The sequence below is a fragment of the Phyllostomus hastatus genome, unplaced genomic scaffold, assembly GCF_019186645.2.
Source record: "Phyllostomus hastatus isolate PE091 unplaced genomic scaffold, TTU_PhHast_1.1 phas_scaffold_129, whole genome shotgun sequence".
In the NCBI taxonomy this organism is placed as follows: domain Eukaryota; kingdom Metazoa; phylum Chordata; class Mammalia; order Chiroptera; family Phyllostomidae; genus Phyllostomus; species Phyllostomus hastatus.
In genome coordinates, this window is record NW_025334009.1 from 35,901,913 (window position 1) to 35,928,383 (window position 26,471).

Sequence of the window (26,471 nt, forward strand, 5' to 3'; positions counted from 1 at the left end):
CTTTGCCCATTTTTTAATTGGGTTATTTATATTTTTAGTGTTGAGTTTTGTGAATTCTTTATAAATTTTGGATATTACTCCTTATCAGATATATTGGCAAATACCTTCTCCCATTCTTTTGGTTGTCTTTTTACTTTGTTGATGTTTTCCTTTGCTGTGCAAAAACATTTTTTGTTTGATGTAGTTCCATTTGTTTATTTTTTCTTTTGTTTCCCTTGCCTGGGGAGATATATCTGATAAAATATTACTACAAGCTATGTCCAAGGTTTTGCTTCCTGTGTTTTTTTCTAAAATTTTTATTGTTTCAGGTCTAACATTTAAGTCTTTAATCCATTTTGAATTTATTCTTGTGTGTGGTATAAAAAAGTGGTCGTTTCATTTTTCTGCCCCATATCTGTCTTAATTTCCCAGAACCATTTATTGAATAAACTATATTAAGCCCATTGCATGGGTATGCTTCCACTGTTGAATATTAATTAATTGACTGTAAAGGCATGGGTTTATTTATGGGGTCTATATTCTGTTCCATTGACCTGTGTATCTGTTTTTATGCCAGTACCAGGCTGTTTTAATTACTGTGGACTTAGGGTATAATTTGATATATGCAACACGATTCCTCAAACTTTGTTCTTCTTTCTCAGGATTGCTGTTGCTCTGTGGGGCCTTTTGTGGTTCCATATAAATTTTTGAAATATTTGTCCTAGTTCTGTGAAATATGTCACTGGAATCTTGATAGAAATTGCATTAAATCTGTAGATTGCTTTGGGTAGTATGGACATTTAAAAGTGATGTTTTTATCTGGAAATGTTAAGTCTGGTCTTTTCCTTTTGAAGCACATCACCCTCTCCCTGCAGTGCTTTATTTGTAATAACAGATTCCAGTGACAGCCCTCCCAACAGATCACGACAGCCCAATGTGTCACTGACAATGGGAACTGCAGTTTTAAATGTCCTTCCTTCTCAGGACTCCATCCTGGGACCTTTCTTTATTTTTTCTTTATTAAATTTTTTATTGTTCAATTACAGTTGTCTGCACCCCCCCACCCCCCCGGCCCATTATTCTTCCCTGCCCTCTCACCTATAAGTGGAGCCCAACCAACAAAACAAACAAGTGAGCAAAACAGAATCAGAGGTGTGGAGACGGGACCTTTCTTCCACAGTCTGTCTCTCGACTTGTGGTGTTGTCAGTTTGCTATTTGATGTCATTCTGAGAAAGAAAAATTAAAACTTTAATTGATTAGCAAGAATTTTACCATTTATATCTATTCTGTGCAATGCCCATTTTAAATGTAAATGTAAGAGCAGTTAACAGCTGTGCAGAATCTGAAAATTACAGAATTTGCATTTTGTAGCTCATGTGGCTTATGTATTAAATCCTTTACCAGAACAGTGTAAATGCCACGTAAACCAAACTCTGCTATTTTTATTTCACTTCTTGATATGTACATATTCTACTAAAGCTCTCTACCTTTGGCTTACAGATCGAAAAGACAGTCCAAAAAGGAAAGGAACTATGGGGTTGCCTTATCTTTTCCTTTCCTGTCTGTCATCATTTGCTGCATAAGTTGTTGGCAACTACAGAGAAGTAACAGGAATAATAAAAGACATATCAGGGCTCTTTGGTTGCCCATATTTTTTCAAAACACCCCTTCTTTCTGTGGTCAAAACAACTTTGGTTAAAACAGATGGCCTCTTGCAGCTGTCAGCTCTCTGCTCACTCAGTCCTCAGTGTCACAGGCTTACCTTGTTTTCACTGAGTCCCACTGAGCTCCCATGCAGCCTGGGCCCGCCAGGGTTCTGTGCTCATGAGGCAGGCAGTCTGCCTGTGTGGGTGGGGCAGCAAGGACCATGAAGGCGCATATTGCACTCATATCTCTGCTTACAACATGCTCCATTATCCATCAGACTTCATTTATAAAACACAAGTTCCAAGACAAAATTACTAATTTCAAGATGGGCCCTGTGTGGTCCTTAGGTCACATGAAGCCAGCCCTGCCCCATTGCCTCTACTCCTGCCACACTGGCCCTGAAATCCCTTAGCCTGATGATATGTTTCTTCCTGCTGAAGGGCCCTGTGACATGCTGTTCCCACTGCCTGACCCTCACTTTCCTTCCTCACGACCTGGGTATGTTCCTCTTTCTCTTCCCGTGGTCTCAGCTCAGCCATCACATCCTTCCATTAGCCCTGCCTGCCTGACCAGGCCAGACCTCTCCCAGCTCCCATCACCTATCACAGTCACCATTCTGCTTTTAGGTGTGTGATCCTCTGACTGCTTATTTCCCTCCACTACTAGACTGCCAGCAGCTTATAGGCCAGGACTGGTCTGGTTTCTTCATCACTGTTTCGTCAGTTCTAGACACATTGTCCCCAGTTGATATTTATGAAGTGAATGAATGGAAGTCTTTGCAACCAGAACGTAAATGTCAGATGAAGAGGAAGGATCAACGAGGGTGTCATGTCTTCCAGGTTTTGTTCCAAGGGGGCTAAAACCTGACTCAGTCTGAGCTGGTGGAAACTAAGGGAGCCTTGCATTGGTGCTTTGTGAAATGTGTCACTGGAATCTTGATAGAAATGGAATTAAGTCTATAAATTGCTTTGTCTCTTCTACTAAGTGATGAGTGCTTTAGAGTAAGGTACCCTTATGTTTTAAGGTGTCCAAGTCATTTTCTTTGCACATCCAGGCCCAGCATAGTGCCTGGCACTTCATCAGCCCTCTGAAAATACAGGGTCTATTGAATTGAATTGGGCTGAATTAGTGAGAGGAAAGTCCGTGGCCCTGAGGTTCACTTCATCTCACCCTCCCCTCTGTCTCCTCTCCCCACTCCTCTTTGTCCTTCCTCTAATGTGCTCTTGTGAAGGATTTCTGAGACTTGAGAACTACTTTAATTGTAATCAAATGTTTGCAGCAGAAAATTACCCTCTTTTATTTTTGGTTTAACTGGACTCTTCAAAGAGAAATGGTCTGATTGGTCTTGTAATCAAGGTAGTGGCTGGCGCTTCAGAGAATGTCCCAGCGCCAGTCTGGACATATTCGGTAGTAATATTCCTATATTGGCATTGATCTCTGGATAGAATCACAAGGCAGGCACTTTAGAAGTTCATCCATTTAACCTCAGATAATTCAGAGCAGAAATAACTTGAGGATGAGACGAAACTTGTCCTCTGCCCTGAGGGCTGCAGAGTAGCTTTGTCAGAGATGCCGGAAGACCCTGAGCAACAGCCGGTGTAATGGGAACCTGCCTTTTTGTTAGGGCCTGGCCCACAACCTGCCTTATCCATTATTCTGCAACTACATTTAAGAAATGGCCAGGAGGAGATACAGGGAAAACGGAGTGTTCTTAATAAAATTGAAGATCAATGAAATAATAAAAGTCAAAAGCCTAAAGGTAAGTTTGTTATTGATTGATCATCTCAGAAAACCTTGTTAGTAAGAGATCAGGGCATGCTTCCTATGTGTAAAGTGGGGGACTTCCCCCCTGAGTGAGGCTTGAATGGGAATATAGAATGTGACAGGAAGCAATCCCCACAGTGGTCCCTTGAAGGTGATGGGGCTACTTAGAGAAGGTGCAGTGGAGTAGAAAGGGCATAGACTTAGAAGTCAGCCATATCTGGGCTTTACACCAATTTTAGCCCTGTGACCTTGACCAAGTAATGACCTCTCTGATCCTTTTCATTTTTTTAACTTGTGCAAAATGGTATAAAACATCTGCCTTGTAGGTTTGGTATGAAAATTGAGTGAGATCACCTGGGTGGAGGCACAAAGCTAGGCACCTGGCACAGAGCAGGCATGTTATCCCCTCCAACAGCATCACTTTGGAACTGCTGCAGAGGTGCCTGGTGACCCTGAGAGTGAGGGCCCCCTAACACTGTGTACCCTCGGTGCCTCACACTGGTTCCAGCAGTGCAGCTGAGGCAGTGTCACACCAGGGCTGGGTATCTCAGGGTAGATGCCTTCTTCCCAACATTACCTCCTGGAATCTACATACTCCAGACCCAGAAACTCAACATAATTTGACTATATCAGCGATAATTAGCAAGCCTGGATTGTGAATCCAGGCCTCTGGCTCTAAGCCTGCATTTGCTCAGCAGCACCCTATAGCTGAACTCCTTGCTGCCCATGCCACATGACACTCACATGCCTCTTCGCACCCTGAACGGCCTTTCTGGACATCTAGACATTGTTTCCCCAGCAAGTCTGTAAACTCCCTCAATATAGGAAGAGAGCATGTTTCAAATTTTCAGCATTTCCCAAGGCACACAGTACAGGGCTGACTTGTCAGGGTTCAAGAAACAAATATCCATCAATTGAGACAATGAAAATATCTTCATGGCCTTTCATTTTAGTGAAGGGAAATTGTTATAGTATACATTAACCCAGCTGAGGGAGAGAAAAGCATTAATTTCACAACATGTTCAACCCTTTAAAAAGCTAGCTTCTCAGGCTCCACAGGGATTCCGGAACTCACACAGACTTACTCCCACTGTTTTGAGAGAAAATTGCAATTCAGAATGGCATCCCTCTCCCCCATAGGAAAGGGGTGGGTGGAGCGACATAGAGGGGGTGGGAGCACTTCTGCAGCAATGTGGCTGCAGAAATGTGGGGTGTTCAAAACCAGGAGCAAAGGACAGAGAAGAATAGTGCAGCTCATGTTTAGCAAACAAACAAATTGTCTGGGGACCCTGTTAAAATGCAGATTCTGACCCCAGAGGTCTGGGCAAGACCTGGCATTTGGATTCTAAGAAACTGCCAGGGGATGCTCATGTTGCTGGCCCACAGAGCACACCTTCAAGTAGCAAGGATGTGGCCACAGGACAAAAGATCGAGGAGGCTTTGGCCTTGTCCTCCTTCCCTCTGCAGTCATTTGTCTTGACTGTGGGCCATTTTTAATCTCAGACTGGGCAGAGGGCAAACGGGAAACCTGCTCACAAAAGTAGGAAACCAGGATTATCAGCCAGCTCCCCGGCACATGGCTGTCCCCTTTTTCTCTCCCAGACACACTTGATGGGTGACATTTCCACACGAGAAACACTTCAGTTGTACTACCCACGAAATGGGCGTGTTGGTCCGGGTCTCTGGAGGCCTCTTCTGGTTTGACAGTCCTCTGTGTGGGGGAAATGGCCTGAGGTGTTAGCTTTGCAAATCTGCTCTGTCTTCATTCTGGCAGATCTCAGGACCCTCCTCACTGTCTTTCACCTTCTATAGGAGAGATCTGTGCATTCAAGATCCACGGCCAGGAGCTGCCCTTCGAGGCCGTGGTTCTCAACAAGACCTCGGGAGAGGGCAGGCTCCGTGCCAAGAGCCCCATCGACTGTGAGCTGCAGAAGGAGTACACATTTATCATCCAGGCCTACGACTGTGGTGCAGGGCCCCGGGAGACAGCCTGGAAGAAGTCACACAAGTGAGTTAGTCGCCTGACACAGCTCCCTGGACCCTCTCCCACTCTCACCCACCCGTCTCTGTCACACACTGCTCTTCAGATATGTGTACCCAGTGGTCACACCATGGTGCTCCAGCCGCACAACTGCTGGCCAGTTCTCTAGGCCACTATAGACGTGGCCACCAGCTGCTTTCTACACCTGAAATTCTCTGCCCCTCTACTTCCTGGGGAGATAGTCCTGCTCCACCATCAGAACTGAGCTCAGGTTCCCTGGGGAAACCCACCCCTGCAGACCTAGCTGGGACCTTTCCCAGGGTTGCTGCCATGCCATGTGCTTCTCTCTAGCCCAGCACTTTTCATTTCAGGCTGTCACTCCCTCCCTTATGGGGTTTGACTCGGAGACTCACAGTCAGAGTGGTTAAGTTCTTCCTCAGTGGAGGAGTGAGTAAACAGATAAAAGAATGAATAAGGGAAGGAAAGACAATTAAGAAGAATATTGTTGCCTAAACCTGGGTGACAGGGAAGGTCAAAGAATGAGGAGTTCCCCTGGGGCAGACTCACTGCAGGGATCAATGAGAGGGAGGACAGAGCACTCAGACAGCATCCACCCTGAGCGGCTCACGGCTTCGCCATTTTCTTGGTGTCGGGGCCTGAGTCAGTGCCCGTGGGAGGTGAGGACAGTACTGCTCTTTCTTTACCACCGTCTCTTCTTTCTCTGTGTGTGGTTCCAGGGCTGTGGTCCACATCCAGGTGAAGGACGTCAATGAGTTTGCTCCCACCTTCAAAGAGCCGGCCTACAAGGCTGTGGTGACAGAGGGCAAGATCTACGACAGCATCCTACAGGTGGAGGCTGTGGACGAGGACTGCTCCCCGCAATACAGCCAGATTTGCAACTATGAAATTGTCACGACTGATGTGCCGTTTGCCATTGACAGAAATGGTGAGTGTCCTGAGGGAACCCTGGTGGGGGGGCAGGGAAACCCCCCACCCCCCATTCTGAAGGCCAGGTGGAGGCCTGAATGTACTCAGCAGATGATGCTCCCTTGTCATCCCTGGTCTAGGCTCTGGGACCCAGAGCTCAGTCCTGCATTAGAGGGTTGGCCTGACATCACTAGCAGCCCAGCCAGTCATGAAACATGCCCCCTAAAAACCTACTCAGTGACTACAGTCTGTAGAACTCACAATGCCACTGATTTGGATGCTGTACACAGGTGGGTTCTCTGGTAGAATTTTTCAGTTGTCATCCAGACGTGAGTCATGCCATCAACTCGGCCATGTCTGAGCCCTTTTCCTATATAACCAGGTGTAACCTCCCCCTACCACAATAATCTGTGTCCTGCTCCTAAACAAAGAGACCCTGTAAGAGAAGGTGGAGGTTTCTGAAACACCTTCTAAACTATAGATCCATTCAGGAATCTTTAAAGCCCTTGCCAATATCCTTCGAGAATTTTTATCCTCGTGAGAATGAAAAAATTTTTATCCTTCGTGAGAATTTTTATCCTCTCCCATGATGCCCCAATCTCAACTCAACTAAAAATGGTCCTCATAAAGCCATTTGGATATTTCACCACCATTAATTAAAAGCTCATTGTAATGTAAACATGACAGCCAGAGGCCCAATCAATTCAACCCACTTTTATTTTCAATAACCTGATATCATTGAAATGATCATTATTTGCCAAGTATGTTATTTAATTATTAGCATGAGTGTATGGGTGCACATATATTATCCCACTTTGTTTCAAATAGGATTTAAGTTCTATGCAAAGACACAAAAGTTTCAAACCTGAAGTCCATCCACTCTGAACACAGGGGTGAGCACAAATAGGTTTACAGTTAGGAGTATACAAAACACAGTTTATTCTTGTATTATTACTTATTGGTTATTGTGTTATTTATTGGTTTTACAACTGTAAGCCTAGTTTTGCCCTCTCCTGTATTTACTGAGTGCCAAGCACAGTGCTGGAAACTGGGAATGGAGATAGTGTAGAACCAAAAACGGACATGGGTCTGCCCACATGGAACTTACCATTTAGTGGGGGAAAATCAAAATAAAAGATACAAGGTCAGGTGGCATCAAGGGTGAGGCTAGTGTGCAAAGCATGCCATGAACCAGGGTTGAGCAGTAAATGAGCTCTGAGCCTCCTTGTAGCCAGCACCTCGAGGGAAATACCGGCAGTCACCTGCTTGCAAGTCTTCAGTGCTTCCGATGCTTCTTGATGTTGAGACCAGGAAGAAACTTACCCTATGACCTTGTCTTCTGCATCCTGAGAACTGCAGCAGATTCCAGAGGGGATGGGAGCCAGGAGGAACCTTCACCCCAACCCCCAGTAGTTTCTGATGTGTCTTGTGAGAGGAAATCAATATTCCTAACACAAACAAAATAGTACTAGGCCGTTTCCTTATAAAATGCTGAAACACCTGGAAATGACAGTTACACACCTGGATGTCACTAATTGTGTAGGACACAAAATCAGTGCCTAAGAAAGGAAGGGAGGAAATACTAAACTTCAGGTAAAGTTTGGTTCAGCGCTAAGAAATAGGCAATTTCAAGTCATAGAGCTCTCTGATAGCTTCTCCTATAGACAGGTGGCCCATCCCTACCACACAGATACCCATCACACAACAACATACAATATACCATTGCATAAAATATAAAACAACTTTTTTGGATTTTTCTGTTCCCCTGTGTTCAGCTGTTCAGTCTGTGTCCACAAAAACTTTGGAATTTGGGGAAGGAAACATCCCTGATGACGAATAGGACTAGAGGAGGTCTCTGTGATGAGTGGCCAAGCTCCCCTTGACCTCCTGTCTTAGTCTGGAGAGCCACAGGCCAATCAGAGATGAGATGCAAATTCTTTCATTAGAGGGTAAACTGCCCCAGTCATGAAGATAATTACTCACCTTGATGAGCCATTTCGCTAACATATGCCAATTTATTTCCCTAGCTGTCTCATTAAAAGTGAGTAATGGTTCTTCGCCAGGCCTCTGCCTCCAACACTGGTTTATAGTATAAGATTAAGAGGAGAGTGGGCATTCCCAGGGAGTGTGGGCCCCGATAGTGAGGTTTACCAAAGTAGTTCTCCAAGTAATGTAGGCAGGACCTAGGGGCAGACACTGAAATGGCTCCTATTCTAATGAGCTTCCCAACTGGCCCTTATCCATCATTCTTCCGGAGACCTTACAGGCTCCTTGAAGAAGTTCTCTGCATGCACATTAGAAAAAGTACTGCCGAGTGTGGGGCCCACTCTTCGGGGCCTCATGGCTTCAGGTAGATGGCTCCTGGCCCTTCCAAACTAGTAGGCCTTTTGCTGGTGGGGGAAAAAACTGGAGCAGGGTGGCAGGAGAGCAGAAGACAGCACGGAGTCAGAAGGACCTGTCTTCACTGAAGACTCAACCTCTTCCAACAGAGGTTCTCAGCCTGTGTCCACCGTGAAATCCTGGCAGTGATAGCCCCAGCCTCACTGTGGGGGTACAAAGCCCCAGAGAGAGGCAGTGCTGAGGGGTAGCACCTGCTGGGTATGCTGCATGCAGGGAGTACTCGATTCCTGGAGCCGCGATTATTAGATATTCACCTGGGTGATTGGGGCGTGAAAGGTTATTCCCTTTCTCCCCATGGATTTCCAGGCTGAAATGAGCAGGTAACTCTGAGTTGGTGACATCACCCCATCTTGGGAAATTCTAGGTTGATTTCAGATGGCTGCCAGGCCCCCATCTTCTGGCACCTGGCTGGTCTCTTAGAGATGGGTAGGGCTGAGATGCTCATTTCCATGAAACAGATGGAAAAACGGAACCCTAGAGCATAAAGAGCTGGCCTGATAGCACCTGTCTTGCAGCTGGCAGAGTTGGAACTGGAGTCCAGGTCCCTGAGTGTTGGCCCCAAGGCCTTTCCACCAGTGATAACATTATCGTTAGTGATATTTGACAGGATCGCATGGCCCTGGCATTTAAGGTCAAAAACACAAAGTTGTGTCCTAATCCTACATCAACCACTGCGTGTGTGAGAGAGGGAGAGATCTTTGACAACATACGTGAACCTTGCCTCAGATCCTCATCAATAAAATGGGAATTAAATATCTTGTCTGTGTAAGGGGGTAGACATACTGCAAACAGGGCACTCACCAGAGTCTGGGCACAAGCCAAACTGTCACCCACATTTGAGAGTGACCAGAGGGAGCAGCAGGGGTCTCAGTGGCACCCACTCGCCACTGGACAGACTGTTCTATTTCTCCAGGGGCCGTTTGGTCTCTGCCGAGCCATCTGTCGGCAGGCTGCCAGGTGAGTAATGGCGCTCTGGTGCCTCTGAGTGAAATGTGTCTTAGAGTCAGCTTATTCTTAAAGGAAATGAAAGCACTTCTTTTCCACCTGACTAGAAAACTAGCACCTGGAAAACTAACACAGGGAAATTTGGGAAGCACAGGAAAGCATGGAGAAGGAATCACACCAAAGATAACCAGTAATAAAATAAATTCTTAGAAAGATAACTACTATTGCATTTTACCAGTAGATTCTCTAAAGACTTTCTAAACAAAAATATGGCCACATGCTTCTTGCTTTTCTGTATCCTCCCATTTTTACTAAACCTTTGATTAAATATATTTTCCATCCCTAAAAATGCTTCTAAATTACCACTTTTAGCGCTGAACAACATTCTGTCTCACGCACAGACTCTTACATGTAGCTCTTCTTTTACTACCAGACGCGCAGTTTCTTTACCATTTTTCAATGTAATAATAATGCTGATATGGACGTATTTTCACCTGTATTTGCAATTTTTCACAATAAATATTTGAAACTTCTATCGTTTTTCTGGAATCAATTTTTAGATATGGAATTGCATGCCCAAAAGGTATGAATAATTGTAAAGTGACTGGCCTGTATAGCTTTCCAAAAGGATTGTTTCAATTTAAATTCCATCAGGAGGTGTGTGCAGGTCGCTGTGTTCGTCTCACTGCATGCCCCTCCCCATCTGAGCTTCAAAAAATTACCAACATGTACGGTAGGTGCTGATTATTCTTCGAGAGTTAGCTAGTTGCCCAGGTTCACTCAGACAGGGGAATAGGCCCAGGAACAGCTGTTTACCTGGGTTAACTGTGGACTGTGTTCTCCTAAGATGGTACTGGTAGGAGAAGTCATTTAAATGTGGGGAGGAAAAATAGAATTGTAACAGAAGCAAAATGTATGGCTTCTTCTGAGCTATATCAAAAAATTTTCATGGGGTGTCTAATCCAAATATCACTCCCCCCCACACACAATGATGAGTCACAACATTGTGCTCTCATTTTGACCTAACGCTGCAAATGCTGTGCTCTGAGTCTCATCCCCACATACGTGAAGTTGGTGGTGGCAGAGAAAGTGAATTCGTTTCTCAGACAGTTTCATTAAGACAAGTTACGGACGAGGAGCTGCAACAAATTGAGGCAAAGATTGCCGGCTTGTGTGTTTACTTTTCCGGCACAATCAATAGTGCTTGGTCTGCTTAACGTCACACGGCTTGTAAACCCTAAGCCTGCCTCTTCGAAGAGACATATCTTCTGAGAGCCATTTAACTTTAGAGAAAGAGGAAGTTAGAACTTTTTGTTGAAAATTCAATTTGATGTGGCTGAAACCTCCTTCTTGCGGTTATATTACGGTGCCACCACCGGACAGAATTCCTCCCCTGTGGTAACTGTAACCATGAGCTGGTTTGTTAACAGAACCCACAGGGAGCATTACCAAGCCTATACCAAGCCGTGCCAGATCTGTGCGGGCCCCAAGCTAGACTGAAAACAAATATTTGGGGAAAAATAAAAGGGATTCTGAACACCAGTCACTAGGCCAAACATATTTCAAATCCATTTTTATTCAGAGAGTTTTGACCGGCTTTGTTAAAGTAAATTTTACTTCAAATCTGCGGCTGCAGTTGCATTTTTAGAAACAGTGCAGAGCAGATAGCAGAACAAATGATTCTCATTCTCGGTCCAGTGTCTTAGGTGACTTCGTCTCCCCTCCCCACCACCACTCACCTCCACTGCCTCCTCCTCCTCACACTCACATTTGCAGCATCTGCTCACAGCCTAGTACTGAGTGCTGTTTCATACTGGGTGATGGGTGGGTCGACTTTTCCAATCTCTAAAGCATTATATGACTTTCCTAATTTCCCAAACTTTCTTGCCTTAGTCTCTGTTGTCTCAGTTCACACGAACAATATACATCAGTTAGAATGGAAGAAAGCTCATTAGATAGCTTTCCCTTAGTTTGGATGAAATCTAAAAATAAGCCTGAGTCAGCCTTTTCATATTTGTTCATTTGCTTGTTGGGTTTGTGTTTTTTTTTTTCAATTTTCATTTACTTAATTTCACTTCTGGTAAAGGATGATGATAACATTTGGGTTCTAATTGGCTGTCAGTTCTATCATCAGAAAAAAAAATGCAAGAGTGAAGTTACTCTCAACAAATGAAATATTTAATCTCTTGGAATCAAAAACTAAAAATTGCCCTGGCTGGTGTTGTTCAGTGGACTGAGCACCAGCCTGTGAACCAAAGGGTCACCAGTTGGATTCCCACTCAGGGCACATGCCTGGGTTGTGGGCCGGGTCCCTGGTGGGGAGAGACAACCACATGTTGATGTTTCTCTCCTTCTCTTTCTCCCTCCTTTTCTCTCTCTAAGAAATAATAAATAAATAAAATCTTTGAAACTAAAAATTTTTAAATGCACATTGGGCTTATATTAGTTTCTTGGAGCTAAAATTGTATTTTAGCAAAAATAGTCAATGAAAGTTTTCCTTGTTAATTATCAAATATTTATTTCTGAATCATAATTTCAAATGCATAAGGATAAAAACACACAATGGCCATGAAAACTGTCTTGTCTTTCTTGGAGAAGAAAAATGCCTGCCACCAGGGCAAGGAATCTGTTATTCTGTGTAACTTTGGAAGGGAGGTCACACATTTTCTTATCGATTTTACTTCCTATTTGGTAGCAAAATAATGTGAAAAGAGGCAGTGAACATTCCTGGCAGTGAGCCCAGATGTTAAAAAATATGTATCAGGACAGTTCTGAATTCCATCCTTTTCCCAGAGACTTGGTGGCGGAGGAGCGCTGTACCTTGCAGCAGGGGACGCAGGCACAGGGAGCCCCATAGGAGAGAGTCTTCCAGCAGCCCATTACTTACAAACACAGTTGGTTTCCAGACGTGTGTTGGGCATGCCCTGTCCCACAGCTGAGGGGGCTTCAGCCCACCGATCCTGGGAATCTGTCGCTGGGGTACAGACAGGCAGCCTGTGGAAGCCATGCCCCTGTTTTCCCTTGTTTTTATAAAGGGAGTGGGAAGAGGGCCATTGATTCTGATGAAGGTTGGAGGAGTGGAGAAGGGATTTTGAAGAACTGCAGTGTGCTTAACTTGATCCCAAGCAATTTTGAACATCTCTGTGTCCTCAGGCAACATCAGGAACACCGAGAAGCTGAGCTATGACAAGCAACACCAGTACGAGATCCTGGTGACCGCCTCCGACTGCGGACAGAAGCCTGCTGCTCAGGACACCCTGGTGCAGGTGGATGTGAAGCCAGTTTGCAAGCCTGGCTGGCAAGGTAGGCTTGCTTTTGTCAGTCCTGTGGAATGAAGGCAGCTTGGCCTGGCATATAGGAGCCACTAGACCCGTCCTCAAATCATCACGCCATGTAATTGGAGGGATTTTTAAAAATGCAGCCACACTGCTGCAAGAAACGTAATAGCTTGTTTATTCTCACAACTCCTAGGGGATATATTATCCCCATTTTACAGGTGAGGATTTCTGAGGTAACTTGTCTAATGTCATGTGCCCAGTTTCTCCAGTGTGCTCTTTCTCGAACCTCATGACATCTTGGGATCAATAGTAATTATCCAGAGTGCTCAGCAGAAATGGCCGGCAAGCCTATTCACTTTATCATAGATAAAGTCTCTCTTGTTCACCACCTAATTCATTTTGCTGAGTCTAGCTGGTGCCTTTCAACTGGTTCATCATTACTCAACACCCGGGGAGGGCTGGGCTTACACAGAGGGTGTCTGGGCAGAGGTTGGAGATCCAGAATCCAGTCTGTGGGTTAAGGAGTTTCTAAAATGTTGGCTCTTCAAATGGCAAAACAATGGCCTTAGGTGGGGGGTGGATTTTTGTGCTATTTTAGATTTTTTAGGATGCAGGGACAGAAGAAAGGTTCAGGTTACCTCAGGAGGTGGAGGGTTGTCACTGAGCTAAGGCAAAGCAAGAAGGTAAGGACAGCTGCATGGATGGATCTTACAGAGGACTGGTTGGTTTATGGAACAGCAACTGCCCTAGTGGTGACATCGATAGTTCCTGTGGCAGAGCAGGGATGCTCGAGTTTCCTCTGTGCCAGTGTTTTGGTTGCTCGATGGCTCCTGTTTCTGGTTCATGTGTTGATGCTACACTAAGCTACTGCTTATGCATAAACTCATGTGCTTCAAGGGTCCTCCACTTTGTGTCTTCTGTTTATTGCCTTCTCTTGGTGTATCTTTAAGCTTCAGACCACGTTGTATTCTCTGTCTCTCTGTAGGGGGTGGGGGTATCTTTCATTCTTTAATTTCCCCAAAGAAGGCGTGATTAGCTATATTAGTCACTCATGTCTCTATGGGGCAGACTGATGCTAGGCTACCATATAGGTCACTGGTCAGACTCTGAATGGCTGCCTCTTAGTCAGACATTTATTCCCAATCCAGTTTATCAGGGCCAGATTAGCAAGACCTCACAGTGCAAAGCAAGGACACCTGGGGTCACTCCTCTCAGGGGCAGCTCTCAAAGCATTCCTCCCCTGCACAACCTACCCCCTTAATATTTCCACTGGAAAGGTGGGAGGCATAACTAAACCAACCTCTGGGCAGAGTGAGAGTCATTTGCCCTTGAACAGAGTAGAGAAGATGAGCACAGTAGACACATCTGTGTGTCAGTCTGTTTAGGATGAAGCAGGAAACAGAGAAAGAGGGACAAGCTAGAGGGAAACTATATTCCCAACCTCAGGAAGCCTGGGCTGCGTTTGGGGATGATTCACTGGGTCCTAAGAACCCTGAGGGCAAGGTTCTGTCTCTCTTGTTCACCACCGAGTTCCTCAGGTTTAGCACATGTCTGGCCCCAGTGGGAGGTGCTCAAGAAATAGTCACTGACGAATGAATGAACGAATGGATGGATGGGCTAGCTGAGTAAAGAAGAATTCACCTTGTTTTATTTTAATTTATAAGGGCCGGCCCCAGTGAAGGTCTAGCTTTTGAAGAGAAAGCCTGGGAAAAAATATAAAAGCTTTTTAAGCATGAAATAAACTCACAGTGGGATTTTAAGTGAGAAAAGTAAAACAAAGCCTTATCTGGAGAATGGTCCCAATAGTTGTTGTCTTTGATAAATGAGACACCTATGATTTGGGATTACATTTTTCTAACTATATTTAAATGTAATTTTCTAACAGAGTTGGCACTTGTTTCAGTGTTAAATGTATGCGAAGAAAAACATTGTAATCATGTTCAGTTTTGTGTGTGAAGACTGTGAGGGTGCTGCCCCTCTGGTACCAGATGCTGCCTGTGGCTCTAGGCAGTCATCTCCTGAAGACCAAGACTGAGCCCTTTCGCTGTCGTGTCTCCAGCACCCAGCACAGGGCCGGGCACAATGCAGGTGTTTGGCAAGTGTTGAATGGACAACTGAATGGTGAGTGAGACCTTGGTAAAAACAAAATAGATATATAAATTTTCCACAGAACAGAGAAAAGGAGGAAGCAGCAACTCCATGTATCCATCCACCACGTCAGGTAAAGTGATTTAAGCATGGGTACCATCAGAATCAACTACTTTACGGTGGCCCTGCCCAAGTAAGCCAGCCTTTGGTGGTGGAAGCTAACATTGGACTCTGCATCCCGCCCCTCCTCCCTCCAGCTTACCCCTGTAGGCAGCCATCAGGTCCCTCTGCCCAGCTGTTGACCAAGCAGGCTCTCAGAACATAGGTTCTCTGGGTTCTCATATATGTGTGGCAGTGGTCAAGGAGCCTTCCTGTCATTCCTGTTCTAGCCTCCAGATCTGGAAAAAACCTCTCCTTCCAGCATACCGGTCCCCTTTATTCCTACACTTGGGTAATCCTCATCTCTGACCAATGCATCTTGGGGCCTGTTCCCTATTCTACCCTTGGCCAGAACTGCAGCCTTTTAGCTTAAAGCATACCTTTCCTTAGGGACGAGCAAGCCACCACTGGTCCCAGATGTGTGTTTCTTATTCAGCCCCCTCTCCCAGGTTTGTAGGGCAAACTGGACTGAGCCACGTTTTGCTGGTCTCCTTTGCTAACTGCAGGTGGGGCAGGCTGCCCCCTAGTGTGAGAAGTTCTTAGGTCCTAGGGGAAGTGATTGGCTCTTGAAGCAGGTGTGGGTGAATCCTGCACAGTGTAGAATGGAAGAGGAGCCCAGAGAGGGAAGGCCATTCAGGGTACCAGTGAAAAATACAAGGAAGCCAGTCTGGCTTGGGTTGGGACTGGGGAGAAGCAAGTAGAATACGGTGGGTGGCCAAGATTACGAAAGCCAGGGTGAGGAGCTGCAGTAATCCCCAAGCTCCTCAGACTCAGCCATGAGGGATAGTCTGCGGGCACGTGCCAGGCATAATTGTCTGGAACAGAGGTGTCTCCCTGAGCAGACTTCTCACAAGCAACCAGAGTCACCAAGCAAATGCAGTTTGGCAGTTCAAATTCTTGTACCTGTTCCAAGTCATTTCCCTGCAGGCAGGAGGGGATTGTAGCCCAGTGCAAGCAGTCCATCATGTTTGGGAGCCTCCTGTTCCCCCTGAGCATTCCCAATCAGCCCTGCTATCAGACCTTGCTACAGTCAGCTCCTCTCAGCCAACTGCCTTGGAGGAGCAAGGATTCCTTCGCAGGGCTTGATAAGGGACGGCTCCCAGCCTCCAGAATGCCCAGGGCAGTGGCCCCATTTTCCATCATGGCGACCTCTTCATAGTGTAGGACTCAGCCACTCCTAGCATGCTGCTGGCCTTCCCCACACTGTGCACAAATGGGCATCCCAGCTCTGCTGCTGCCTGCCATTTAGACCTTGGTCAGAACATCTCTGCTCAGGCAATGGTTTTCCATTCTGTCTTCTTTTGTGGGTTGGCCTTGACTTCCCAGAAACAATATGGGTTCTCTGAGGGCAGAATCGCCCTTTTCATAGCCCCTGGCACTCACTGAACTTTCCATCCATCACATAAACATAAACTAAAAGCTTGCTTACCAGCATCACCCACCAATAACTGAACAGGGCTTATTGAGAGGAAGGAAATATTTGTACCCAGAAAATGGTCCCAGGGTGCCACACATGTGCTGCCTTACTCTTCCGTGAGTTTTGTCTTCTCTGCTGTACTCTGAGATATGAGATAATAATTCTGAATAGGTGATAAGGGTTATCTCCCTCTGCAGGGCTCAGTGTTGTTTTGCCCAAGGGAATATCACCCTTACTCTCAGTTTCCCAGAGTCCTCCAAGCGTCAACTAGACCTGTGTGAGTGGAAGGGGGAGCTTAATCTCTTTGTTCTGTCCTGAGCTTTGAGAACTCATGGTACCCCTGTAGCCTCTCATATTCACAGAAATGAAAGATTATAGTAGGAACCAAGAAAGAGGTGCACCTGCAAACAGTCACATGCTAAAGACAGGCTTGTGCCTGCCTCTGTGCCAGGCATCTGGATCTGCAGTCTTCTTGAAGTCTGTTTTCCTTTTGCCGAGTGGTAATAAATACCCAAGCCTGGGCCCTCATGTGCTCTGAGGACCATCCTTCAGGAAGCTCTGCCTCTTCTGTGAGCAGTGCATCACAGAGGATGTCTTGCCCTCAGAGGCTACCTGAGTGACTGAGGCAATAACAACAGTGGGACCAGCTGGAGATGACCCTGCTGACCCCTCCTTATGGGGGCTACAGACTGGGTCCCCGAGGATCATCTGTAATTCAGTTGCTAGTTTCAATTGTTCTATTTATTTGGTTATGTTATGCTATGTTATGTTATTTTATATGTTGTATGTTGGGTTGTGAGACACATCCTCCCTTTATGCCTTTCTTTATTGTTCACTCCAGTCCCTTGGCCCATCTCCTTCTATGTTTTAAGCTGAAAGCTTTGTCTTCACAAGTCTTACTTAGTATATTTCCCCTTTTATTGTTGCAGGTAAGATTTTATATTTATTACCTGTCTCTGCCAGTTTACACCCAAACTATAGTATTTCACTATCCCTTTATGCAAAAACAGTCCTCCTTTACGGAGTTGCAGCAGACTTCCCTGGTAGCCCTTCTCCATTCTTTCCCAGACATGCTGCTGATTGGACATCCAGTCATACTGGATTCAAGGTTCCCATGTCAAGAGTCAGCCCTCCATACTCAAACCCCTGCGGAACCCCGTTTCTGTCTTCCTGCCCCATTCCTGAGCACAGTCCCATGGCAATCCATTACACCTGGCCAGCGCCAGGTCACCCAATACCACCAGCTCCCAGAGATTCTCCCAGCTCCTGTTCTGTTTACCTTCACAGTAAGGTATCTCATTTCAAACAGAAAGAGAAGGAGATTCAGTCATGAATTGAACCATTTCTTCTCTGTTCCTTTGGGTTTGAATAATTCTCCAGGTGTGTCAAATGGTCTCAGTGTTTCTTCCATTCTAGAAGGAGGGGCAGTATCATTTAGAAGGTATGCTTCTCAGACCTAAATGTGCACATGAGGACCTAGGAAGCTGGGTATAATGCAGAACCTGATTTAACAAGTCTGGGGTAGGTCTGGATGTGGCTGGTCCATGGCCTTCACTTTAGGTAAGAGGGTCACACAGAAAATATTTACTAAACACCTAGAGGGCATCTTACACTTTCATGATGAAAAGATAGCAGTGTGAAATCTGCTGGTTGAGATTAATTTTCCCTTAGTTATTTGCATTGTGAGATAACTGAAGCTAACACAGACATTATAAATGGAAATATTTTCAGAGTGAATTTATTCACCCTTTACTGAAGGCCCACTGTGTGCTGAACACTGGAGCTACAGAGGGACACCAACCTACTGAGGAATAGCTCTGGTGGAGGGAGCTATGGGGACACAAAGGAGAGCTACTTCACCTTGAAGGGCCCACAAGGAGATGCAACTGGGCCAAATTTGAAATGTAACCATTTCAGCACAGAGAAGACAGACGTTCCACATTAGGGAGCAGAAGTAAGGAAGGTGGGAAGAGCATAACATGGTCAGGGCATGGAGAGAAGCCTGGACAGGCCAGTGGGGACCAGATCATGGAGGGAGGGCCTTCTGTGTTACTCCAAGGGCAGTGGGGTCACCAGAGGCTTTCACGTCTCAGCATGGTGAGGGGCCTCCTAGGGAAGAAGGACTCCTTGGCCAACCATAGACATGCCAGGATGTAGAAATTAGGGCACAGAGACCAGCTGAAAAGCATTATCCCTGAGTGCACTTTTAAGAGGAACACTTCCAGAAAAGTATCCAAAGCCATGTATTTATTCTGAAACCAATTCAAAGTGCTGTTCAGCAAAGGAGGTTAGATTTCCAGGCTAATTCCATGAGACTGCACAGACAAGGGAACAGGTCAGCAGTCAGGCATGTCTGGGGCAGAAAAGACCCCTGCTAACCCTTGTCAAGTATACTTCCCAGTCCCCTACACAGCTGTCCACCTCTCTGCCAAGGAGGAAAATGTCTAGGCCCTTGGGGTCAGCCAGCTTCACCCTGCCCTTTCCAAAAGTCAGATCAATTATTGATTGAGTACACTGAAGAGCTGGGATGGGTTTTACTATGTGAAAGGCATTGATTTTGAATCATAGGGTGATAAGCCCAGAAAGGTGCCCAGATTTGCTTAGAGTAGCAGTCGAGCAGGGCTCAGAAGGTAGAACTGTGTCCATCAGAGCATTTCCTGATTATGTTACCCTTACTGCAGGCTGAGGCATGAGGACTTACACAGAAAGGCAGAGGAAATGATGGCTCCCTGCCCCAGTTCCCTCCTTCATCATCCTGCCAGGGTGTGGAAGATCCCATCACTGGGGCACCAACTTCTTGTCCTAAAGGACAATCTCCACGTAAAAGCCAATAGCTCCTGCAGGAGTCGCTTTTAAACCAAGGGCCAGCACAGGATGACAAGTCAAATCTAGTTGGCCACCTGTTTTTGTGCAATGGTGAGCTAAAAGTATGGGTTTTACAGTTTAAGTGGTTTTTAAAAAATCAAAAGAAGAATCATATTTTGCAACCCATGAAAATTATATGAAATTCAAATTTTAGTGCCCATAAATAAAGTTTTATTGGCACACGCCATGCTCACTCATTTACATATTATTAGCTCATGACTGCTTCTGTACGACAACAGTAGAGCCCAATAGCTTTGACAGAGACCAGATGGCTTTCAAAAACTGAATATTTACTATCTAGCCCTTTACAGAAAAAATTGCTGACAACTGCATGAAGCTATTATTGTACATTGACACCTTAGTGAGAAGTGGTTTACTGGAGTACCGAGCACAGCCTAGAAAGAATGGGACATTGAATGGACATATGTAGACAGGGGCAAAGGAGTGAAGTCCAAAGCAATTCTATCCCATTTTGCAGATGCTGAAAACTTAGACTAAGAGTGATTGAGTGCCTTGCCCAAAATCTCACAACTGGTAAATGGCAGAGGTGGAATTCAAATTCATGTCAGTTTATCCCAGAGAGTACCAAGGTGTCAGGAGGCAAAAAGAGAATCAAACAAGAAGTTAGCAATTTTCAAAGGAGCAAAAACCAGCTTCAACAGAACATCTCAGAAAACTGCTCAGAAGAGATACAACCTGTGTGCCTTTAGGTAACATATTTAACCTCTCACTCACCTTATCTATAAAATGGTGATGAAACTTACCTTGAAAGGCTAGCAAGAGTTGAATGAAACAAGTAGCACCTGAGAGGTGCCCTAATGTTTATTTTCTTTCCTCTTCCTGCACCACCCACCTCACATTTCCTTGATTGAGCCTCATCTAGTGCACTATCCCCTTGAAATTGCAACTCATTCAAAAGTAAACCCACGCCTGTCTCTCAGATACTATTTGCCTGAAGCTGGAGTTACCTCTGGTGATCTCTTGGGCCAGAGAAAGAAAACATGAGCCTGAGACTTGGGTGTTAAGCTTCAAACCCAGAGATGCTGGACCCAAGTGTAGCTCCTCACACCAGAGCAGGAAGACTACCTTTTTTTCTATAGGAGAATGAAGAATGAAAATTACCCACCAACCACCCTGTTCAATAGGACGGAACCTGGCTTTGTTTGGGGTTCATCCCAGGGGTTTAGCTCCTTCATTCCTGTGCCTTCCACCTTCAGCCTCCTTTCTTCTAGATTCTGCTCTTCACTGATTTTCTCTGTTGTCTCTGTGTCCCCATCCCCCTTCATTTCCTCTCCATTCTGGCTCTGGCTCATTCCCCCTCCCTTATCCCAAGCATAGCCCTGAACCCAACACTAGAGAAGGCAATGGGGCATGGGGTGTGGGAGTTAGTACGAAGCAGTGAAGATGGAGCTGGATGGGGAGTAAGGTCTGGAGTCAGCTCTTAGCTCCATCATGATCCGCCACAGACTCTGCTGAAGCCACTTCCCTTGCTGAGCCTGGGTTACCTCTACTGTAAAGGAAGAATCACAATCCTAGGCTGTATTATTCTGTAGGAGTAAAAGCACCTGATGTTCTAGGTATGGAAATGCTTTGCAAAATTTAAATCACCACACATGCACACACACATGCCCCGAAATTCACAGAATTAGGTAAGGCCACGTGGAATGATCATCATGTCCTTGGTTGTAGAGCTTCAGGCTGGGACTAAAAGGAGACAGTGGAGTGGGTGGAAAGAGCACAGTCTAAGCCTGGAAACCCAAGCCTCAGTCCCAGCTCAGCACTAACCTGGTCTGCAGTCTTGGGAAAGTCTCTCCTGACTGGTTCAGCCTCCCCAACTGCAAATGAGACAATGAGGGCTTCTTGCGAGGGTGAGATGAAAGGCTGCTAGAGGAGCACTGTGCACAGAACTACACAGGGGATTCAGGGAACAGCAACTCTTTTTAGTTCCCTTGATTTCAATGTTTAAAACCACAATGGAGCTTTTTTCCTGCAAATGATTGGAAAGCCATCTCTGAGGCCTGAATTCCACTAACCCCAGCAGTGTGATCCAGCCAGGGGCTCCTGGGTTTGCCTAGATTGTCCAGGTGAGCATCTGCATTCCTGGCAGAGGCCTCATGGGACATTCCTCCATGAAGAGTGACCTATTTGACATCACTGACATCACTGAGCACTAAGGTGCAACAAATAGCCCTGAACAGGATGCTGATTTACCTACTCAGTAGAATCTTCATTTTAAAGACCTGCTGGATAAAATCACCCACAATCAACCCTGCTTTTGTCTACCCCCCACACCTGCCCTAGTGTGGCTTGGTGTGAGCACTGGAAAATGGGCCTCAGAGTTTCTGGATTGATCATCTCAGCCCTGAGCAGGTGGTGTGGGTGGACTGCTCATTCCAAACAGCAGCCAATCAGACTGGCAGCATTTGCTGTTTGCCAAGCTCTGTCTGGGAGTGTTGCATGTGCACTACTGTCATGTACTCTTCACCACAACTAAAACCTGTTATTTTCCCATTTTTCAGATGAGAACACTGAGGTTAAGACTCTTGCCCCATTGCTAGTAATATGCAAGACCAGCACCAACCCCAGTCTTGCCTGCCTGCAGATACGGAGCTCCTGCTCTTTCACCTGCAATGTGTCTCAAAGCAAAGAACGCTAGCTACCTTTTCAGACCATTGGAGGGAAGCTATTTTGAGGAAAATTCTGCAGTTAGAATCCTTCCTTCATGTTTGAAAGAAAATGTGTCATTGCCTAGCAAGGCAGCTTTGAGAGAGAAATGGGGCAGGGGTGTCACTCCTGCCGCACAAGCCTACAACTGGGACCTGCCTTCATTCAGGATGGAAGAGCCATCTCTCAGGCTTCTTGGACGACTTTTTGGGAACCACAAAGGGGTTAAGGTGGGACTACAGCTGAGATCAGGTCTCCTGACTCAGAACCCCACTCTCTGCCCTATCTCTCTGCGGATGTGGGTCTGCCCCTGAGTGACATGTGGTCAGCCTGCTCCCTCTTCCATGGACAGTTCTTTTAAATATTTGCAGCCAGCTAGAATTTTTCCCTGCAGAGAATCAGTAAGGGATCGGGCTTCAGAGGGCTGTCTCTAAAGCCAGAAAGATCGGGATTCAAATCCAGGTTCCTTTATGCAAGTAGCAGCTTGATGCTACCAATGAGGGAACCGAAGGAGAAGAAATAGAAGACACTACAGTGGGTTTAGGAGTCAGGCCTGCCGTTCAGTGCCATTTGCTGACTGTGTGACCATGAGATTATTTGACATCTCAGTTTCAGTTGTCTCATTGGTGAAATGGCCCTCCTGCTTCTCCCTTCCTCAGAAGGGGACCGTGCAAATCAATAACACATGTAAGAGGCCCAGCAAAGAGTCTATTAAATGGTGATTTTCTTCTTGCTCTCTGCATTCCCGGGGGTTGCCAGCTTAGAAACCAGTGTCATCTTCACACCCACAGACACTTGGGTTGCAGTGTCTTGGGTTGCGACGAACATGACCCACAGCCAGCTACCCCATCTCTCCTTGCTATACTCGTCCTCAACTCTAAAGAGGGCAGAAAACTTCTCCCCATGTGTATCTCCAAGATGCTTTTTCCTTCAGATGGTTTTGGTGGATGGTAGGGCAGGCTGGGGAGTTACGAGTCAGCTCTGGTCTGCCAGGGAGCCCTGGATTCCCATGGCTGAGTGTATCATGAGCCTCAAAGTGCCAGTGCGGGGGCTTGGGCACGGATCGCACTCTAACCATGCAGAGTGACAGCTGTGGTCGTGGCACAACAAAGAGGCTCACAAAGCTTCCATTCAATTCAAGGAACTTACCTCTATGTTTAATCTGTACCAGGTGGGAGGTGAGGCCCTGAGGCCTTGAAGCTGGAGTGATGGATGAGGGCAAGCAGGTGAACAAGTCATTCTAGTGCAGGGAAGTCAGGGCAGTGACCAAGCAGGCACCCGTGAGCTGCGAGAGCAGCGAGCAGGGGCCCCTGACCCTTTAGAAAGGCTTCCCGAAGTGGGTGGCCCTGAAGCTGAGATATGAGGAGTCAGTACAATTTACCAGGTGCTCCAAGGGGGCAGGGAGGGAGGCCACAGTGGGATAGGGCATGGAGATATATGCCCAGGACAACTTGGTGCTTAAATGCTGCATCTTCCAGGAGCTTGTATGTCCCCCTTCTCAGCATCTCTTGCTTTGTGACCAACAGAAACAAGAGTTTGGGCTGCAGAGGAGGGTTTGGAGAAAATTGATCAGAGGTAAATTCACCTATGTTTGTCTTCTTTGTTTTCGTGACAGGTGTAGTGAGATTTCCAATGCAAACAGTGGGTGAAGTAGACAGAACTTTGTGTAAAGCTGTCAGCATAACAGTCAGAGTTCACCTGGCCCAAAGGTGACAAAGTGGGCCTTAGCGGGAGGGTCCTTCCCCTTACCTCTCTGTGGTGCCCAGCCAGCTTCAGCCTGTGAGGCCTGGGTGCCTTCAGAGCACCCACATTTGGTGTCCTTGGCCAGGAGACCAGTGTCCATTGCTCAGGCCAGACAGAGCGAGGCTTCATCCTGGGTGCAGCAGGCATGGGCAGGTGGTGGGCTCAAGCAGAAGGGAAAGCTCGGGGAGGCCTATGGAGCCTGCCGCTGCCCAGTCACACTGTAGGCCATGCAGGGAAACCGTCTGGAGCCTCTGGAAGCTGGTACACTCTGAGAGGAATCATTTCTTTTTTTTTTAACATTAATTTATTTTCCAGTTACAGTTAACATATTCTATTTGTTGCAGGTATACAATGTAGTGATTAGACATTTTTATACCTTACAAAGTGATCACCCCTATGAACCTAGTGCCCATAGACACCATATATAGCTATTACAATATTATTGACTATATTTCCATACTGTGCTTTATATCCTTGTGACTTTTTATAACTGATATTCATACTTCTGAATCTCTTCACCTTTTGTGCTTATCCCCCCCAAATCCCCTTTCATCTGGCAATCAGTTTGTTCTCTGTGTCAACAATTTTTTTGTTTCGTTTCTTCATTTTTTTTAGATTCTGCATATGATATTTAATATTTGTCTTTGGTATTTGTCACATGGTATTTGTCCTTCTCTGTCTGACTTATTTTACCTAGTCTAATACCCTCTAGGTTCATACACATTGTTGCAAATGGTAATATTTCATTCATTTTTATGGCTGAGTAATATTCCATTGTATAATGTACCACATCTTCATCCATTTGTCCATTGAGGATACTTAGGTTGCTTTCATATCTTGGTTATTGTAAATAATGCTGCATTGAACATAGGGGTACATATATCTTTTGAAATTAATGTGTTGGGGTGGGTTTTTTTTTTGATGAATACCCAGTAGTGGAATTGCTGGGTCATATGAGTTCTATTTTTTATTTTTTGAGGAACCTCTATACTGGTTTCCATAGTCGCTACACCATTTGCAATTCTGCCAACTGTGCTCAAGGGCTCCTTTTTCTCCACATCCTTGCCAACACTTGTTTGTGGATTTACTGGTCATAGCCATTCTGACAGATGTGAGGGGACATTTCATTGTGGTTTTAATTTGCATTTTCCTGATGATTAGTGACATTGAGCATCTTTTTATATGTCTATTGGCCATCTGTATGTCCTCATCGGAAATCTCTATTCATGCTCTCTTTTTTTCTTAGATTTTATTTATTTATTTTTAGAGAGGGAGGGAAGAAGGAGAGAGAGAGAGAGAGAGAGAGAGAGACAGAGAGAGACAGAGAGAGAGACAGAGAGAGAGAGAGAGAGAAACATCAATGTGCAGTTGCTGGGGGTTATGGCCTGCAACCCAGGCATGTACCCTGACTGGGAATCGAACCTGCGACACTTTGCTTCGCAGCTCGCTCTCAGTCCACTGAGCTACACCAGCCAGGGCTTCATGCTCATTTTTTAATCAGATTGTTTGTGTGTTGGTGTTAAGTTGCCATAGTTCCTTACATATTTTGGTTATTAACTCCTTTATCGGATATAACATTGGTGAATAACTTCTCCCAACCAATAGGCTGTCTTTTCATTGTTTATGGTTTCCTTTACTATGCAAAAGCTTTTTAGTTTGATGTTGTCCCATTTGTTTATTTTTTTCTTTAATTTTCCTTGCCTGCAGAGATATATTCAAAAACAATATTGCTAAGAGCTATGTGAAATACTTTCTAGGAATGTTGTGGTTTTATGTCTTATATTTAAGCCTTTAATTCATTTGAGTTTATTTTTGTGTATGGTGTATGAAAGTGGTTTGGTTTCATTTTCTTGCATATATCTGTTCAATTTTCCAAACACCATTTACTGAAGTGACTGTCTTTACTTAACAGTATATTCTTGCCTCTTCTGGCATTGATTAACTTGCCATATAGGCATAGATTTATTTCTGGGCTCCATATTCTGTTCATTAGCCTACGTGTTAGTTTTTGTAGAAGCACCATGCTGTTTAGATTACTATAGCTTTGTAGTATAGTTTGTTATCAGGTAGAGTGATATCTTTTGACTTTGTTCTTCTTTCTCAAGATTGTATTAGTAATTCTGAATTTTTGTTGTGGTTTTATATAAATTTTAAGATTATTTGTTCTAGTTCTATGAAAAATGCCTTTGCTATTTTCACAGGAATTGCATTGGATCTGTAGGCTGCCTTGGGTAGTACAGACATTTTAATGATACTAATTCTTCTTATCCATGACCACAGCATAGCCTTCCATTTATTTGCGTAGTCTTCAGTTTCTTTCTTCAGTGTCATAGTTTTCTAAGTACAGGTCTTTTACCTCCTTGGTTAAATTTATTCTTAGGTATTTTATTCTTTTTGATACAATTGTAAATGAGGTTGTTTTCTTACTGTTTATTTCTAATAGGTCATATTGATGTATAAAAGTGCAACTGATTCCTGAATATTAATTTTGTATCTTGCTTATTTACTGAATTCATTTATTAGTCCCTCATACTACTGAGGGCAGCATAAGTCATCACAAATGACTAGAAAGGTAGTTTGCAAAATGTACGCTGAGTCTCAAAATGCCCATAT

General features: G+C 45.2%; 1 protein-coding gene across 1 annotated transcript in view; it reads left to right on the forward strand.

The window, feature by feature from the left end:
* CLSTN2 (calsyntenin 2) overlaps positions 1 to 26,471 on the forward strand; it is a 580,028-nt gene that overhangs the window by 442,746 nt on the left and 110,811 nt on the right. The window contains exons 3-5 of the mRNA XM_045856852.1: positions 5,204 to 5,399; positions 6,110 to 6,318; positions 12,798 to 12,947. Of these exons, the coding sequence (XP_045712808.1) occupies positions 5,204 to 5,399; positions 6,110 to 6,318; positions 12,798 to 12,947 (555 nt within the window). The remainder of the gene's footprint in view (positions 1 to 5,203; positions 5,400 to 6,109; positions 6,319 to 12,797; positions 12,948 to 26,471) is intronic.